The 19,395-nt window shown below is 35.0% G+C and overlaps 2 protein-coding genes, 1 non-coding gene and 1 pseudogene across 4 annotated transcripts; 1 reads left to right on the forward strand and 3 right to left on the reverse strand.

The window, feature by feature from the left end:
• Positions 1-3,659, reverse strand: LOC7486779 (uncharacterized). The gene is made up of 3 exons (XM_024585575.2): positions 3,217-3,659; positions 1,133-2,137; positions 1-771 (listed from the first exon to the last, which is right to left on the reverse strand). The coding sequence occupies exons 2-3, from the start codon at positions 2,071-2,073 to the stop codon at positions 291-293; spliced, it is 1,422 nt and encodes a 473-aa protein (XP_024441343.1). The 5' UTR covers positions 2,074-2,137; positions 3,217-3,659; the 3' UTR covers positions 1-290.
• Positions 3,660-6,585: 2,926 nt separating this feature from the next.
• Positions 6,586-10,622, reverse strand: LOC7486780 (protein KINESIN LIGHT CHAIN-RELATED 1). Of its 2 annotated transcripts, none has more exons than XM_024585681.2 (3): positions 9,497-10,622; positions 8,321-9,229; positions 6,586-6,840 (listed from the first exon to the last, which is right to left on the reverse strand). In XM_024585681.2, exons 1-3 carry the CDS (start codon positions 10,111-10,113, stop codon positions 6,705-6,707), a joined length of 1,662 nt encoding a protein of 553 aa, XP_024441449.1. In that variant the 5' UTR covers positions 10,114-10,622; the 3' UTR covers positions 6,586-6,704. The 2 variants fall into 2 exon arrangements, with proteins under 2 accessions (XP_024441449.1, XP_002320874.1); XM_002320838.4 differs by lacking the exon at positions 6,586-6,840 and adding an exon at positions 7,224-7,662.
• A 688-nt stretch (positions 10,623-11,310) lies between these two features.
• LOC18105245 (alkaline/neutral invertase CINV2-like) lies at positions 11,311-13,509 on the forward strand (annotated as a pseudogene).
• A 48-nt stretch (positions 13,510-13,557) lies between these two features.
• TRNAG-CCC (transfer RNA glycine (anticodon CCC)) lies at positions 13,558-13,628 on the reverse strand. Its single transcript has one exon. It is a non-coding gene; the product is annotated as a tRNA-Gly (tRNA).
• Between the last annotated feature and the right edge of the window lie 5,767 nt (positions 13,629-19,395).

The raw sequence follows: 19,395 nt of genomic DNA on the forward strand, positions 1-19,395 counted from the left end.
GAGGGAAATAGCAGCAATACTGCCGAATCGTTGCTATAGATAAATTGAATATACAGATGATCACCAAGAGAGATAATTGATGAGATCTTCTAGTGCCAGAACACGTTCAACCCAACATATACACATGAACAACTCCTCACATCATCTATACAAGAGGTAACATCAAGAAGAAGAAACAAATACAAAAAAAAAAAAAAAAAAAAAAAACTACTTACATATGGAAGCAAATGTAACGCAATCACTTTCCCTTGTAAATCAATTTTTCACAAGTGAGAATTTTGGCTGGTGATCTAGAAAGGCAGCATCCAACCCACAGTCCATCCCAGCAGCAATCCAGCACCAACAAGACTCAACCCTAATGCAAAAGCAACAGCATACGTGCCAATGTCATGCTTTGGACGACATCGCTTTCCTCGTTTACCCTTGGATGACTTTTGCCAACTCTTGCGCAGTTTCCTACCTTTCCGAGGAATCCATGGAAGAACTACAGGGAAGATATTAGACATGGGCTGATCGCTATTCTTCATCTGGTAGTAAAGGGTTTCGAGCTGCAACAGTTGGAACCACTGCTTATATGCAAAAAGTTGAGAGGCTTGTTTGAAGAAGAGTTTGATAGTATGCTCCTTCTCAGCACAGGCTTGCTTTGCTACCTTCTCAGCTTCCCTTGCACGTGTCTGAGAGTGACGGAGTGCTTCCAGTAGTTGAGCCTTGCAAGGATCACCCTGAGAAACTAGTCCAATTTCTGCAGTTTCCATATTGGTTTTCGTAAAACTGTATTTCAGGTTGTAGGTAAGGGATTTGAACACCATGGATGATCAGCAGATACATGCACATAGTAGAATCGACATGTTAATAAACAGCTATTTTAGCTTGACACATAATAGCAGAGAAGTAGTACAGTAAAAGAGGACATGTGTAGCAGTATTTGGCCAATAGATTGATGCATTTACATATCAGGCAGACCTATTCAAGAACAAATATCACCAGATGATACAAGCTAAGAAAATACTTGGATGACTGGTCAGAACCATGTTGTATTTGACTAATAGATTGATGCCTTTGTATATTGTACAGAACTAATGGGTAACAAATACCACCACCAGATGATGTGATCTAAAAAGTAAAAACATACCTGCATGCCTTGTCAGAATCACTTTGTGATAACCTGTCAGTTGAAGCCCTTTGTTTTCCAGGCATGCCTTCAAATTTGGGACAGCCCTGTACAGGATCAGTTGCAGAGGAGATGCAACCGCTTTGTTCCTTCCAATCCAAAGATGATGCCGGTGTATTATCATGCTGAAAAGATCCGGGGCGAGCACATGGGTATTTCCCGATGTTCATCTTCTGAGGTGGGGGGAGGTCACAATTCGTAATGTAATCAAGTGACTTCTGTGCAACCAAGGAGGCCAAGTCATCTTTATCCGTCACTCGCCACCATGGCATGTTCTTTTCACCCCCAATCCAAGCAGATTCTGGATCAAAACCATACGCACTGTCCTTTTGTGATTTGGGCCATCCGGTAGGTTCCATCTCCATCAACTTGGAGTTCTTAAATTCTTGAAAATCCTTGTCATATAAAACTTTTAGCTCTTGCTTCTTAACATCATGATCTTTCATCACATAATCAGCAGGGATCATACAACATGAATCAAGAGAAGACTCGCTATTCTTGCTGCCATCCACAAAAATGCTGTCTGTGTCATCTTGTTGGCAAAACTTGCTTTTAGAAGGTGAGTCTACAATGTCAGCTCTCAAGCTTTCCAACTCAGCTTCTAAGGCATTCAACTGCTCAAGTGTAAAACATTTTTGGTAACCATAACTAGGTTGCAGTTGAAGCCACCACCTTGTATCAGGGGGTAGACTGGAATATGAGGGGTACCTTCTGAGAGGCATGAAACCTCCAGAAGATTGATCTGGCATATCTGCTGCACTTGTTGGTCCTCCATCCAATTGCTTAGATGATGAAGATGATGACTGGCAGCAAGCTAGCTTGGGAGCTCTTTTCGCATCTTCTTGAACAAAACAGCGATTAGCCGTTCTTTGCCATACAGCCCTGGCTTCTGCTGCTGCCATTCCTGTCTTTTATTTCACACATCGACTATTTATAAGAAACTTTGATCACAATTCAGTGATTCTCCTACATAAGAGTACAAAATCTTTTTTAGCTCTACAGACAATGAAGCTCAAAAGTGGAGGAAAATTTGGCAGTTAAAATGCAATGGAGAATAAAGAGTCCTCTGGAATTAGATAATTTTAATAACAGCAAACATTAAATCATGCTCAGATACCAATTAATATAGCAATCAGTATTTTGGTACGCATAATCAATGCTTATCCAAAGAAAGCATTGAACTTGAACACCCCCACACTGATCCACTGACAATAACGTGAGTAGGACAAGCTTGTAGAGGATTCAAACGTTGTCGAGGAAGTTTTCCTTATATAAAGTATAGTGGCCAGACTTCAGAAATACCAGACTGGTAACTAGAATCAGAGATTATACAAGAAGCTTTGCACAAAAAACTAGAGCATGCTGCTAAAACAATAATTGAACATAGGAGTGGATCTCTATTATATAAAAAGAGCAAATGAAACCAATGGCTAAAGCAGGCAACAAAACAAAACGATCTTATCATAGGAGATCCATCCACAAGAAAACACTTAAAAGATGCAAAATTCTTCTGTGTAGCATGCACAATTAAGCAAATTCCTTTCAAAAGCAGTAGAAAACTTCCAAACTTTAAGCAAGGAATGCGTAGGTGCTAACGAGACTTGCAAAGGTATGATTGGATGAAAGCAAATTGAGCGAGAGAATTTCATGAATCCCAATAAAATGACACACATAAACACTCTCTCTCACACACACAATCATCAACTTATTATCCCCAAAGCACTCACTAAGCGTCTCTTATACAAAATCATACACTACAACTAACACAAGGTGGCTAAGGATATGGATTACAGTAAATTTCAACGAGATTATCTCACATTATTATATGTAGAAGAAGCAAGATCAAAATCCTTCAAAGAAAATCAAAGCATGAACACTAGATTAAGAACAAACAACAAAAATAGCGAAGAAATAAACTAACAAATCTGCCTCAATGTTACATCCAAGTAGCAGTAAACATATCCAAAGTAACCAACCAACTAGCAGAATAATAATAATAAATAAAGCAAACAAATAAATAAAGCGAGAAAAGGAAGAGTACAAACCAGAGAGAGAGAGAGGATGTGGAGATTGAATCAGTCAAAAAAATGAACGGAAATGATATGAACAAGTGGATGAAACTTTTGTCTGTCGGCGATATATCATTATCCCTAATCAGCTAGCAAGCAAATCTAATTGTATTCAATTATCTGAGTACTCGCAGCAGACAGTTTTAAAATCATTAAGAGGTTGAAAAGAACCGTTTCGATTCGATTCGATTCGATTCGATTGTACTCGTCAAACCAAACAGATTGAATCCGATCACGGGTATTTTGTCAGGTTTTCTTTCAGTTATCATTCTCTATGATATCGTCTTCCACGTTCTTCTCTCTACTAACCCAGCTACTTTTCATTAAAGTCATCTTAAACGGCTCCGTTTCTATATGTTCCTTCTTAACAAGCGTGGCCCACGTTTCCCATTTTGGCCTGAGGAGTTACTCCGTTCTTCTTGCTAGTGGTTTTTCTCCCATGGTTATATTATATAAGTCAAGCGGTTATCCGTCCTCAACACGTGTCAGTTGATTAAGACGGCAAGTCGGCAATTGCCTAGGTGGGGTGTGGGTCCACCCCTTATTTTCGAGATAAGACCTTCCATCTTTATTTGGCTGACCACCAAATGATAGGGCCGCGCAGGGAGAATCCAACCCCACAATCCTTTCGACTTCTCCTAGGCCTAAATAAAAATCCACTACAGGTACACTATGATGATGCTAGGAAGTGTAGTAGTTGTCTTCTAAAATAATTTTTTTTTATTTTTAAAAAATTATTTTTAGTATTAATATATTAAAATAATTTTTAAATATAAAAACTTTTAAATTTTAAAAATATTGTTTGAAATTCATTTTGAAACAAATATGGGAAGTTTGAAAATGTAGTTATAGTTGTTTTATAAAGTGATTTTTTCTTGGAAATATATCAAAATAATATTTTTTATTTTTTAAAAATTATTTTTAGCATAGCATATTAAAATGATTTGAAATTACTAAAAAATATTAATTTTTTAAAAATAAAATAAATTTAAAATTTTTTTAAAATACTTTTAAAATATAAAAATAAACCGTTACTACAAGCCAATGAATAGAATTAGTTTCCTTGTTTACCTTTTTATCCATGTCCTAAAAAATATATATAAAAAAACTTCCGCCTGTTTTTCTTTACAATTAAGCTTGTTTTTTTCTTTTTCATATGCCTAGATTATATCAACAATGAGTCGGCGTAATAGTAAATGAGTTTTTCTTATAGAATATTTGTTAATGAGTTGAGAATTCAAGTCTCTGTTGTCTCAATTCTAATTTTTTAACTCCGATATTTTTGTTGAAAAGAGTGAAATAATTTATATATATTATTCAATTTATGTATAAAATATATGCTTAACCTGTCCTTCATTACATAGAAACCTTTTTACCATTTAAAACAGGAGAGTTTGAGGAGAACTGTTGTCATATATTTAATTGTCAGATTCAAAAAAGTGTCAAGAAACTTGAAAAACAACGAAGCCAATTTTAAAATTAAGTCGCTCCAATGCTCTTGCACTAGATGAACCGTAATCATTAGGGGTTATTTTATGGTAGAAGATTAAGATACTGTATAAGTGTAATAATAATTGTTTTTTACTGTATTTTTTAATTTAAAATATATTAAAATAATATTATTTTTATTTTTTAACATGCTAAAAACAATAAAAAAATAATTTGAAATTAAAAAAATAAACTGAATTTGAGCAGGTGATTAAAGAGTAGCACACGGGATAGGTATCCCGGGAGAGAGTGAACATTGTTTTTGGGCATGGTTCCCGGTTGCTTGGGTTGACACTTGTGTAAGAAACCAGGTTTTCAATTAGAAAGAGTGCTCATTAATCATGTGGCGGGTTGTGATTGGTTAGAGGGAGAGAAATTCAAGATTCAAGGCAGATAAAGAATCTACCTAAATGCAACAAAAGCATGTTAGAGACGGAGCTCCCAAGATTAGAATCAGAGAGAGATCCACCGACATTGGGAGAGTTACTGTAGTTGTTTTTTAAATTATTTTTTATTTATAAAAATATTAAAATGTATTTTAAAAAAAATATTTTTAATATTATCATCATCTAAAAATATTAAAAAATATATTAATTTTTAAAAAAATTAAAATTTTTCAGATATATTTTTAAAAGTAAAAACAATCGAATCCTAATGGTATTATCCTTATGCTTTTATGGCTGGTAGTTGAGTACGTGGCACCCATCATTCAGTCACCATCATCATGAAGTACGAAGATGCTGCTACGCTAAATTAACAGGGCAAGTTATGCTACAAATCACACGCGTGATCCCACTCATGGGCACTCCTCCTCTCTGCAACTCCCAACTCTCCCCTTCTGATGTTATTTTATTTTATCTTATCTGGTTTGTTGATATCACTCTCTTTTTTTTCTTCTTCTTTTTCTCCCATCTCTTAGAATTTAAATATCGCATTTCTAAGGGTGGTGTTTTCAAATACCGTATTTGAAAAGTATATATTTTAGTAAACTATGCTAATGTGATGAGCTTGCCTCAATTATTTTTGAAAAAAAAAAATAAAGGATAGAGGATGCGTCATTTGTATTTCTTCAGATTCTGGAAATTATGGTGCCTAGAAACTCTGAAAATCAGGGTTCATGACATTTTACATAGAAACCCTTTTTTTTTTTTTACCTAAAATATCTAGAAAAAACCTTAAACACCTTGCTAAAACCATTTATAACTCTAAAAAACTGCATAAAAATTCAAAATTAACTCAAAATAAAAAAATAAAACTTTCTAAGTTTAGATCTGGTTTTTTAGAAAATGTTAAAGTGAAAAAATATCCAAATTGAACTCTTCTCGCCAAATGAAACTTGTTGACACCAAAATCAATCATTTTAGTAATTAAAATCGGTGTTAACATTGATTTTCTATCTATCGCTTAAATCCAATGTTTTCTCTCCTATTTTAAATCAAGGATTAAAAAATAATAAAAATTAATTTTTGTACCAAAATAAAATTGCAAAAAAATAGGGATCAAATGAGTATAATTTAAAAAATTGAAGGACTAAACTAAGCTTTTTCACTAGAACTTTGAACCCACCATTTATTTTCAACGTGTTTTTCAAATTGGACTTCGTTCTTTCAATCTTGTTCTTGGTCAATAAATTTGAATAAATTGTCCTTTAATTTGGCCTCAAAAGAATACAATCATGCAAGAAAAAGTTTGAGTATCAAAATAAATAAAAATTCACAATGAAATATGAGGATGGTGAGCAATGCTTTTTTCTATAATAAATTTCTTATTTTTGTACTTGAGGACTCAATTGAAACCGTAAATTAAGTTGAAGACTCATTTTAATAGATAAATTTTGTAATCAAAATTGAACTCGAGTTTTGGGCTCGTGAAACTCACAATTGCTCATGAATTTTTATTTTCTTCTTCTTTTTCGATAAATGCTTATGAATACAAAACATAGAATTCTTCTACCTGAAATTTGGATTGGCCATACCTCATAGTTGACTGGCATTTGGGCTCTGAAAGTGAAAGCATGAGAAAAGTGATGCCATCCCACTTGGGCTCTGAGTGAAAGCAATGCTAGAGGGTGCATCTAAACTTGCACGGCTGGAATTGAAAGCACTAGTGTCGCTGCAAAACAAAAGTAAAAATAAATCCCTCTCTGCAAAAACAAATTCAAAATATTTTTTATTTAAAAATATATTAAAATATTTTTTAAAAAAAATTTAAATTTTATATAAATACATTAAAACAATTTAAAAATATAAAAAATAATAATTTAAAACAATAATAATTTTAAATTTTAACAAAAACGAATCCAGTAATGAGGTGATTGACAATCAACGGTAGCACCCACAGCCTGATAGAGTAACTATCAATCAAATTTTAGATGGCATGTATATCCTCGAATCAACAGAGTTAAACTTCTTCAAGCTACCATCTATCTCTATCTTCTTTTTCAACAAATAGAAGAACAAGAAACATATACAACATTCGAAACTATGACAAGCAAATACTAGAACTTGTTAACTCAATAAATCTGAGATTTCATTTGGTGACTGAGGATTATTCAAATAAACTAGGAAATTGCCACGGAAACAAATTGTTAAGGAATCCCAAGAAACAAGAAGATTCCACTAGATATCTAAATTACGTCACGATCTTCTATATTACAAACAGTTGAGTCTTCGAGAACAAGGTGCAGGAGAGATTCCTAGTCAAGTTCTAAAACCAAATCCAGAGAATCTCTTTGAAGCTTCATCTTTTATTCTCTACGAGCTAGAATCTAGGAGATTTACAAGGGAATTGCCTTTCCTGATCCTAGCCCTCCCTGCTTCCTTCAATAGCATGGCTAGCCTTTCCTTCTCATCGGCAACTTCTGGATTTGCTGTTCCAAGTTTTTCTTCTCTCAACTTGAGTATGTACTCCAATATCACAGTTGCATCTTCTACCCTATAAAGTTAACCACAATTCTCCATTCAGTACAGCGCCTCCAACAACAGAGGAACCTCAACTTTTGGCTTTGAAAAGTAATCGCATAAATTGAATACTTAAATGTAATCAACAAATGCACAAAAGTTTCTCCAATAAGCTAACCCACTGAAACTTGCATCAGGGACTTGCTGATAACATTAAGTGAATACACTATGGCTTCAAATATCACCCAGCATGTAAGATGAGTGAATAGATGGTCCAATCCAAAACATGCCAAAGCAAAATGCCATAATCATAAATAGGTCCCATATAGTCAGGTTGAAGATTTTACCAAGCAAAATACGAGGATTTCAAGACAATCTAAGAACATCTGAGGTAGATATTGGGGGGGGGGGGGGGGGGGGGGCGAAGGGATCGTTATTCCTGGTAAACACCTTCGGTGAACCAGTAGTAAAGGGTGAATGCTATCCCGTTTGGAAACTATACATGCCAATTGTCAAAACCAGCCTATGCAAAATGATTGCCATGCTTTGTAGAAAATGAAGAGTTTCGCCTGGTTCGACGGTATGATAAAGCCAAATAAGTGACTGCAACAGATAACAAAAAGAAGCTGCAAATGTTTATAGCAGGTAATGATGTAAAAAAGACCTTGGGATGAATACAAAAATATTCTCACCTTCCCATAGCATCATAAGTTGCTGCAAGGTTGCTATACACTCCAATCGTATCCAAGTGACATGAGCCACATTCCTGCTCTAAAATCTCCCTTGCTTCTTGAAACAACTGAGCTGCCTCATCTATCCTGTACAGTTGTGCACTGGCCAATCCCATCTGGTTCAACACAATCCCAAAGAAGACTGATCTAGTCTTCCCACTAGCCCGGAGCTTTGCTACAGCATTTTTAAAGGAACTTCGAGCCTCCCCGTACCTTCCAACCTTGTAAAACATCACCCCCATATGTGCTTCTATTCCCGCAATCATGCTATGTTGCCCTGGGGTATCCTTCAACAACTTCATTGCCATGTCCAAGAGCTTCAACGCCTCCTCGTGCTCATTTAAAGCTTGATAGATGGCTGAGATTTCAGTCAGCCCACTAGCAATCTCCTCGGTTGCAATTCCAGGCACTGGCTTTGAAAGTATTCTCAGGGCATTCTCACAATATGATTTGGATTCTCTTAGCTTGCCTGTCTTACAATACACATCTGCCAAGCGAATATAGACTGATGCAATGGTACAGTGATCATCTCCTCTTATGGATTTAAAGACTGTTAAGGCTTTTTGATAGGAAAAAATGGCTTCATCAAATCGACAAAGGGACACATAGATATTGCCAATGCTAACATCAATGGCAGCAACTTCATTTTCCTGACCAGCAGCAATCATCACCATGCTAGCAAGGACAAGGTGCTCAAGTGCAGATTCATAGTCCCCCTTTGCTTCATAAATAAGAGCCATAAGCCGGCGATCACCTGCCTCTTCAAGTGATGCTGGGGCATTATGCACCCTTTGAATTTCAAGGCTCCTTTGGCATAGTTTTTCTGCCTCGTCAAACTGCATTGCTTGAACATAAGCCTCGGCTAAGTACCTGCCATTGTCACTGTTAAAACAAGTTTCACAGCAAACATCCTGTATATATACATATTTAATTATTACTACAAATAACAAATTTACTTTTAACTTAGCAGGTGGTTAAAATTGCACCAGAATTTAAATTGAATTGGATAGGTATTTTATTGGTGGATTTGTTAAAGGGGATCATTATGTTAGCCTATTTGAATGAATAGTAGCGCAAGTTAGCAAACCACAGAGCAAAAGACTATAATAAGCCCCCAGCTAAAAAGGAGGGCCTAACCTGCAAGTCTCAGTAACACTTGGATCCAAATCCCCGAGAGTCTCAGTTTGGATCTTTAAACCCGACTCATAAGACGATATGGAACGGTCTACTCGCCCCAGCATAGAATACGTGTCACCAAGCTGCATGAACCCGGAAAACTTCGCCACCGCATGATCCGACCCGTTTTTATGATCCAGAGCCTCAATAGACCGTTCTAGAACCGGAATTGCATCCTCCAACCGGCCCATGCTGCAATAGATCGCTGCTTCTACTTGCAAGCTCATAGCCAGGTCCAGACCGAGACCCGAGGATTTCTCAAACGATATGGACGCACGGGCGGCATAATCCAAGGCCTTATTCTGGTTATCACCAGAAGCTACGGTGTCTATGGCAAGCTTTAATAAAAAGGGACCCAGATCCGGGTTATCAAGAGACGACTCATGGGTGCGTAGTTCTTGCAGTGTCTTGTTAGGAGGTTTGATTTTTGGTTTAGCGAAGGAGGGTGATGGGGTTCGTTTTAGTAGCGGAGATGGAGTTTCATAGCCGTTTTTATGGATGCAATTGTCGTTTTGAGGAAAGGAAACATGTTGTGGTGTGGCATTTGGTGTGGTTTTTGCAGAGACTAGGCCCAACATAGTTACAAAAAAAAACCAGCAATCCACAATACAGATTAGTTTCTACGGTTCAAAGGAGAGCTGAAACTGAAAGCGGCTATGTTTTGATTCACATTGCATGGTTTTGGATAAATAGAGTGGAAAAATTAATGGGTTTCTCTTTTCTGGCACAAAGGGCTTAATTATTAATGGTGGTGGCTTGGAAGAGACTTCTAATGATGAAGCAGTTTGAGTATTTTAATTTGACAACAAGCTTTACAACGAAAAAAGGGAGAAACAGAGACACAAAATCCATCAGCTCTGCCGCAGTCAGGCTTTACTGTGCTGTTCTCTTTCTTTCTTTTTACGCTATAAGAACACCATGCTTTGCTTCGTTCCTCAGCAATCGCTGTTTCAATTTCAGGGTAGTACTGTAATTAGTGGCTGTCTGTTTGTCACTGGCAAATATCCTCAAAACCCCCTCCACTGTATTTAAATTACGGTCTCTGCCATTTAAATAACCAAACGGTGTGTTTTACGCTGGTGTTTTTGTGCCCTTTGCTTTGTCAAACCGATAAACCCTTCTCATCTCTCTCTGGGCCTTTTCATTTGGCTGGCGCATCTGTCGACGGTGATTCTAGAGGTAATTAACATCTAACATCTGCAGACTACTTGCCTTGTTACTGCCGTGCCTATTTTGAATATATATATTCAAAATAGGCACAGAATTAACAAGGCAAGTATTCAGTAGATGTTAGATAGGATGAGCTAAGGCTGGAGATTTAAGAAGGAATGATTTTTAACTGGGTTTATAGATTTTGAAGACAAAAAAAAAAGAAGTCGGAATCGAATAATTGTGTTCCTCGTATAGGTAGTTTCTATGAAGTGTGAGAAATTTAATGGAGCAGTGTGCAAATAAGAGAAGAAGGCAAATGAAATGCTTAATGGGCGGTTTTAAAATAAGAGAAGAAGGCAAATGAAATTTAATGGAGCTGTGTGCAAATAATTGTGTTTCGTGTTATAATTGTATGCTTCAGTGGCTTAAGGACGTCCTAGTATTTCAGACATGTTAAACGTAAGAAAGGATGGTTTAACTTGTGATTTACTTAGCATTGAAATCTGATCTGAATTTGCCCGAAAAAATGTTGCTGGTTTGATGTTCTCTGATTTAGAATACTTTTCAGAGTTATTGAAGTTCCAGGTGGGTTGAAAGTTTGATCTTTGTGTGCTGTATACTAAATGTATCGTTTGGATTCTCTGAAGGGTCCTTGGGTTCCAATCCACCTTTCATGCCGACTAGGTAGATGGCCCTTTGATCACAGTGCATATGAATTGGATCACAGCAAGCTGTTTGATGCTGTGGCAAGAGCTAAATTCCTTTGGTGTTTCAAATATGTTTGAAATTGTGTCTCATCTGGTCACATATTACATTAGCCACTCATTCCTTGCACTTTTGAAAGCTGCTTTCATTTCCTTCTTTAATGGTACTCGGCGCTTGCAATGTGCTTTGTTCAGGTTTCGCTAACTGGGCCTTTCATATCATAATTTTGGATTGTGTCAGATCATAGTGCTAATGCCATCATAGTTCTCATGCTTATATTATGTAACTTCACTTATTCCAGACTGGCCCATGCTGTTTCTTCCTTTTTTCATGACTTGTAGATTTATCCTTTTCCCCTTTATTACCTGCAGGTTTTTGTAAGGGATTTTGTTCGTAGTGGCTTAGCATGTCTAATGAAGGAACCTGCAGAACCTGGGATTGTGAAGAATTTTCTGCTGAAGACCCCCCCACCTCCAGGGTTTGGAAAAAAAGGGTTGATAACTTCGCTCTTGGAGAAGGTGTCTTGCCTGCAAGTTTTAAGGTCCTCTATGACTATGATCAGGAAAAGGAAACCTTGCTTGTGGATTTGGTGCCAGTGCAATTGGAAGAGTGGCGCCTGTTGATTCAGGTTTCTGGTGGATAATTCTTATTAGGTCCTATATCAAGCGCACTCGTGATTGTGCCCTATTAGATCGCCCAGAAGTGCAGAGAGGAATGAAACTGATACTTAAACTTTGCCTTTTGGATGGCTTTGACACTTTCCTAACACTTTTATGTGCAGATGGGTGCTGCATGATGACAGGAGGATGGTGAGTTTTCTCTTCATTGTAATCCACAATCTTGATGGAATATGGGAAACCATATCATTTCAATTTGATAATGCTGATCCACACTATATAGTATAGGTCTGATCATTGAGTCATTCATTTTAGGTCAACGTAAAATTAGGTTTCCCTTCTTATTTCTACATATCTTCTCCCTTTCAGCACAATCTTGTTTTTATATGCGCAGTTATGAACATCAAATGCAGAGAGCTTATCCCTTGAATTTGAAATAGCAGCCCATTCAGTTCGCTTTCTTTTTAACTAGATTGGAGAGAACAACTGTGATTGCACTTATGGATATTCTGAATGGCAACTAGCATTAATGAAGAGGTTCGGATAGGAGCCCATTCTAATCTTGGTTCCCAGATAATTAGGAAAATTCAATAATTTCTCTTGATGGACTGTAATTTTGCAGTTGAACTTCCTTTTGTTTTTGGAACAGGGAATATACGGGTATCCAATTGAAATCCAAGCACTTTTCTACTTTGCACTAAGGTTTGCAAAGCAGATGTTAAGACCAGAGCGCGATAGCAAGGGATTTATCGAGCGAATTAAGAAGCGCATCACAGCTCTCAGCAACAATATTGGCTGGATTTCACACAGCTAAAAAACATATATCGCTACAAAACTGAGGAGTACTCCCACACTACAGTCAATAAATTTAATGTCATCCCGGAGTCCATTCCTGATTAGGTGTTTGATTTCATGCCTTTGCGGGGAGGTTACCTGATAGGCAATGCCAGCCCAGCTCGCATGGATTTCCGGTGGTTCTTAGTTGGGAACTGTATTGCCATTTTGAGCTCCCTGGTGACTCCCGCACAGGACATGAATGGAGGATAGTCACTGGATTTGATCCTAAAAACACAAGCTGGAGTTATCACAATGGCGGGTCATGGCCAAGTGAGTGAGTGCCATAGACTCCATGCATCTCAAGACATAATTTTTTATGGCACAACTTGTCCTATAGTCTATGTGGCTTGAGTATTATGATGGTAAGACTGGCAGGTATGTTGGGGAGCAAGCAAGGAAAAATCAGACCTGGAGTATTGCTGGCTATTCGGTTGCTAAAATGATGGTTCAAAATCCTTCCACAGTTCCACTCTTCTAATGATCTCTTGAAGAGGACAAGAAGATTGCTGCTAAGTCAAGGCTCATCCGCTCTAACTTATCCCGTTTAGATATATATAAACCCTAAATTCTTTAGAATGATGGCAAAACACATCCGATTATTTTGTGGTGATTGGATAGCTACAATCCTGTGAGAAATGATGGCTATATCCCCTATTAGTTTCAGTCTTGAAATGCAGGCTGAAATGAACTGCTCTGGCATAAAAACAGCAATGCGCATCCGGGGAATCGAACCCCGGTCAGTACCGTGGGAGGGTACTATGATACCACTACACTAGATGCGCTTCTTGGTGTTTGCTCTGATCCGGACTTACATATCATAAAACTTGTCGTGTGTGCAGCAAAATCATTTTAAATTGTTTATAAATCATTTTTTCTATTACTTGTGTTTTAATATCATGAAATTCCAGAGTTTTATCCTAACAAATTATATTAGTAATATAATACTTATAAATTATTTTATTTAAACTCATGAGTGATTATATAATTAAAATCTATTCAAGTAGTGTGAATAAATAAAGTGCATGATGTTGATAAGAGGGTGGTAAGAAATTTTAGTATGTTATTTGTAGTATCAATGAATCCTTTTATAATAAAAAGTTTTTACGTGGCGTGGATAAAGAAATTAACAATATAAATATGAATAATTGTTTCATTATAAATCATATATATGAAATGTTTCTTAATTTTTTAATATTAGATATTGTTGTCAAAAGAATAAAATCTTATATAATCTCTAATAAATTTTAAGTTAATACGTTCAAGTTCAATAATTTTATTACATTTTCAAAATCTAATAATTTTTTATTTTTAAAATGATTGGTTTCCATTGAATTTTTAAGCATTTGTGGAGTTTTGATGGTTAAAATTAAATAATGGTGAGATATCGATTATGAATGATTTGCGAAATTTTTTTTTATGTTGTCATGTACTTTACAAACAGAAATGTGATTAAAAAGGAGGAAGAAGATATTAAAGATGGGTAGTTGATGGTACATAAATAAAATAAATAAATAAATACGTAATTTGTTGTGTTTAGACTAAAAAAATATTTATTTGTGAGGTGTGTTGCGCGACCAACTTCATGCGTGGCACGCCTCGAAAAAAACATGTAATATACTTCTTAAAGAAACATACCCTAAGTCTAAACAATGACTTCTGTTGTTTTAATGTCGTTCGGACCGTTATCTAAATGGCAATACCCGTGTTGTTTAATGGACCATAAAATAAAATCTGGAGGTCAAATTTCCATGAATATTGTTTATGAAAAACAAAAACTAAACCCAAGAATGAGAGTGAGGCAACAGTTAAAGGCAAAAGTTATATATATAAACACCAAAAACTGGTCACCAAAGGCTATAGTGAACAAAAAACCAAGAAAGTAAAATGTTACACACACACACACACACACACACACAAAACTGGTTAGCAAAGGCTATGGTGATAATAAAATTATATACAGGATTTTCAGTTATGTTTTTTAACATAAAATTTAGCCATAAATATTTAATGAATTTATTTATTAAAATTGTTTTTTATTCAATCAAACAATAATACAAATAGATACACAAACAAAAATTAATTGGACAAAATAAAAGGAAAAAAAGAAGCATGCAAGATTGCACATATCATAAATATCATCTAAAAATAATTTTTATTTTATTTTAAAAAATAAAGTTCATGTATATAAAATCATGTTAAGTTGAAAAAATAAACCTTTGGAAGCAGGAAATTGGATAAAAAAGAGAAAAAAAAATCAGTTTATGTCACCCTGAGGTAGCATGATAGACATGTAACTTGGTTAATAAAGGGCTAGTCAATTCAGGTTAACTCGCAAAACTCGTAAACTAGATCATAAGATCGAGATAACTCGATATAAAAAAAACTAAAGAAAACCACAAAACCAATCATAAAAACAAAACTAATGTCGAACAATGAAATAAAAAAAAATATGCAAAAGAAAGAATGTTGACCCGCGTTAAATTTTCAAACCCATGACTTGAGTCATTATATCGGAAGCACCATAAATGGAAAAACCACAAAGTGCAATCTCTAGTAAATCAAATGCTAAGGGATGATATCAGGAAAAAAAAATCAATTACACAAAATGATGTTGAATAAAAATTGTAATTAATTAAAAGAATGAGAGTGAAAATAAAAATAAATAAAAAATAATAAATTAGAGGTTAAATTAATTGAAAAGAAAAACAACTCTAACAAAAAGAAAGATGACGCGACAAAGCTTTAAACAACACGATAAAATGACAAGTTTGATCATTAGGAGACACGCTTGCATTGCCCAAAAGGTACGAACACCTTCCATGTGCTAACAACCTTTCAGATTTTAAAATTAATTAATTATATTAAAAAGACAAAATTATCCCTATGGCTATGGAATTAATGAAAAAACCAAACCAAAAAGACCCCTAGACCGATGTTTTTTTTTCCAATGACAAATATGTATTTTAACTTTATTTTTTAAAAGAAAACGTCTTAAACACCCTTACCTAAAAGCTTAAAAAAAACTTCATCTAGAGGATAGTAAATTTATTTCATTGGTCCTAAAAATATAAAAAATCGCATGTATTCCCAGTCAAATCATTAATGAAATCATGTTAAAAAACCAAAACACTCCCCACTCGTGGACTTCTTATTTTTTCATAGAAGCATAAAAAAGTCATTTAAATGTAGCACGAATACTAAATTTAGAATGTATGTCCAGTGTTTCCTATAATATTTTTTAAATATTGTTTGGGAGTGTAGTAATGGTTTCTTTTCAAAATGCTTTTCATTCTAAAACATATTAAAATAATATTTTTTTATTTTTTAAAAATTATTTTTGACATCATCATATTAAAATAATCTAAAATCATCAAAAACATATTAATTTAAAATAAAAATAAAAATAAAAATTTAAAAAAAATACTTTTGAATCACGATGCCAAACATCGCTAGTGTTTCCTACAATATTTCTTCAGTGTCTTTTAGCACTTTTGTTAATATTTAAACATAAAGTATGTCCAAGTAAGTGTGGACACGTCATTTGTTCAAGAACAACTACTTATTGGTTCATTTACACACGCTATCTTATATTAATTATTATTTTTATATTGAAAGATCCCATATTTTAAATTGGATTACACATTGGGAATAAACTTCTCCCATCCTAATCAGAAACAAACTAGTCATATGCCGTGCTGTGAAATTATTAAAAGATATAAGAATAATATACAAAAATGTTTTTTAAAGTCTGTTTTTTTATGTAATTAATCATGCAACAATAATTAAACTTGCATCGAAAAAAAAATTAAATTAAAAACATAATGAATCATGAATAGCTGCAAAAAAAAAAAAAAACACTCGATTATTTTATTAAAAAAATATAACCCTAATCTCAAAAATGGTATAATATTTTCAGGGGGTGTTTCTTGGAATACTGGAAATAGTTTGTGCTCGCCCCTTGGATCCCTCGTTCATAGCAGTTAATTACTTACGATCCTCTAAAAGAAAATAGTACTGCTAATTATTCATGAGATCCCACAGATCAAAAAGAAAGAGAGAAAGAGAATGGGATACTATTTGAATTTTGGATCTTCTAATAAAAGCAGGCTGATTTGTACAAATCTCATGTCCCTGTGGTGTTTACAATTATGAGGACAAACCCGCAGGACTGCCTTGCCTTCCTTCCCTCTCAATCCTTCATCATCCTGATAATTATTTAACAGCACAGTGATGATTAGAAAAGAAGCTTTGTTCAGTGTCTCATGCATTCAGTAGGATCTGAAAGTAATTCTTTGCGTATAATTAATATTTGACGAAGCTTCTTTTAGAAGAACCTTCATGAAAATTAAGCTTATTTGTTTATTAATAAATGTTTGCCATCGTCCTCCTATGCTTGATCATATCAATATTTCCTGGCAAATGATGCAATCATTTAGAGATTCTTCACCAGCTAGCCCATTATTAATTAGATAGATATTGGCTATCATCTTTTTTCGCCACCCTTTTCAACTTAGATGCTTAATTAAACAAGGGCAGAAAATCCCTCATTACAATAAGAATTAGTTGAGATATTGCATTCTGGATATTGACAAGTTCTTTTTCATAATTTATATCTTTGTCCTGCTCGTAACTCATCCTAGCTAGCTATAGTTACTTAATTTTCATCTGTTGCCAACCTGAAACTAAAATGCCCACAATTGATCATTATTATTATTATTATTATTATTATTATTATTATTACTACCATATACAGAGTGGGGAGGGGGATGCTTCAGCTACCCTCATTAATTTGCTTAGTAGGTTCACAGTTTAAATCCAATGTTGTGCAAACTAATTCCATATATCAAAGCTTTTTATACCGCGTTAGCAGCTGTAATGGAAAAAAAATAAAAAAAAACCCTTTAACCCACCCACATCAAGCTTCAAATTTGAAGGTAATACTCCATCAAATATATAGCATTTTCCGTGCATAAATGGCGCCTCAACGCTCACAATCCCCTAACAGTATGCTTTTAACACGACAAGGCAGTTTCTTCAACATTTACTAGAGCTTATTATTCGCCGAACCATGGTGACGAACATGAGCAGTGCCTTCCCAAAGAATACTGTTCACAGAAGAGATTAATTAATTGAACCACCTACTAAACTAAATAGTAGCTAGCCCACTTAATCAAATGATTTTTTTTAGAATGGACCAAATGAGTAAATTGTAAATTAATTTCAATGAGACATTTGCAATTTGCTTGAAAAAAGAGCTTATTATTAATTAACTCTCTAATTATAATAATAAAGCTCTTACAAGTGAATAGCATCTTAGCTAGGGAGGGATCCTTACACGGACGGGCTTTCCAAATGTTAATGGCTTGATTTATATAAGATTAGGTGCAAGTGATTAAATTAATATTAAACAAAAAAACAATCCCTTTTAATTTAATCTGTGAACCGGCCATGCTCGCCATCGATTCCAGCACCGATGAGAAAGATGATAAAAAAATGGTTCTCAAAAAGCAGATTCTCCATGAAACTGTTGAAAATTTCGTCGAGGTTAGTTATGTGCTGTGGTATTCGGATTTATTAAACAAGTAGAAGGGTCAACTCTTTTAGAGTTACACTTTTCTTGTCCGAGCTTCTACCCTATTCAATGGACCGATATATGCATGTGGAATCCTATCCTAATCCTCATTTAATTATGAAAGAAAGGAGTCGTAGTTATAATTTTACGTGAAAAGGTGGGCTTTAATTCGTTCATGCAATGGCATCCTTGCATGCATTATAAAACAAACAAATTAAATAATATTTCCTCCATGCATCACGGCAGAGATCTTAGTTTGGCAATTCATAAAGAACAAAAAGGTCTATATAAGTTATGTTGGAATATATTTATTTATTTAATTAGAGAACTGGTTAATTTGTCAGAAATATTAGAGCTACAATCAAGTTAGTTGGGATGTGGCTTAATCTCTTTCGTTCAAGTGGACCTTCTTAGGCTGATTAACTGCTCCTTATATTTAAAGTAATCTTCACAGCTGTACTGTGGCATGAGGAACCCGAGCAATTGAAAAAGAAAGAAGAAGAAGAAGCTGGAAAGAAGGCCTTGGAGCTTGAGACGAGGGAGAATCAAATGCATGCTTATGGGTTCAAAGTCAGAATTAAGTCCTGACACGATATAACACCAGCAGTGCTCCTGATTCCTGAAGCGTGAATTTGAAGTTAAAAAACCATGCCAAAGAACACAATGATCTAGTGGCTCAATTTTGGTCGCCTGTAAATTTATTTTTAATTTCACCTTTTTCTATGTTCGGAAACTTCTGCTGGCAATTTTGTAAAGCTCTACACTTGTGTCTCTAATTTGTACTCTGATGTTCTAATCAAACAAACGACTACAAAGGGAACATAAAGAAATATTCGTACACTAATCACGTGAAGTTTTTCTCCCCTTTATGGCATTGATTTGTTCACGCCTGTTCATCAATATCTTTTAGTTTTACCCATGAAGGGGAAATGGCTTTATTAATGTATTATGATGTGTGATTAATATACCTTTAAGGT

Source organism: Populus trichocarpa, chromosome 14 (genome assembly GCF_000002775.5).
Source record: "Populus trichocarpa isolate Nisqually-1 chromosome 14, P.trichocarpa_v4.1, whole genome shotgun sequence".
In the NCBI taxonomy this organism is placed as follows: Eukaryota; Viridiplantae; Streptophyta; class Magnoliopsida; order Malpighiales; family Salicaceae; genus Populus; species Populus trichocarpa.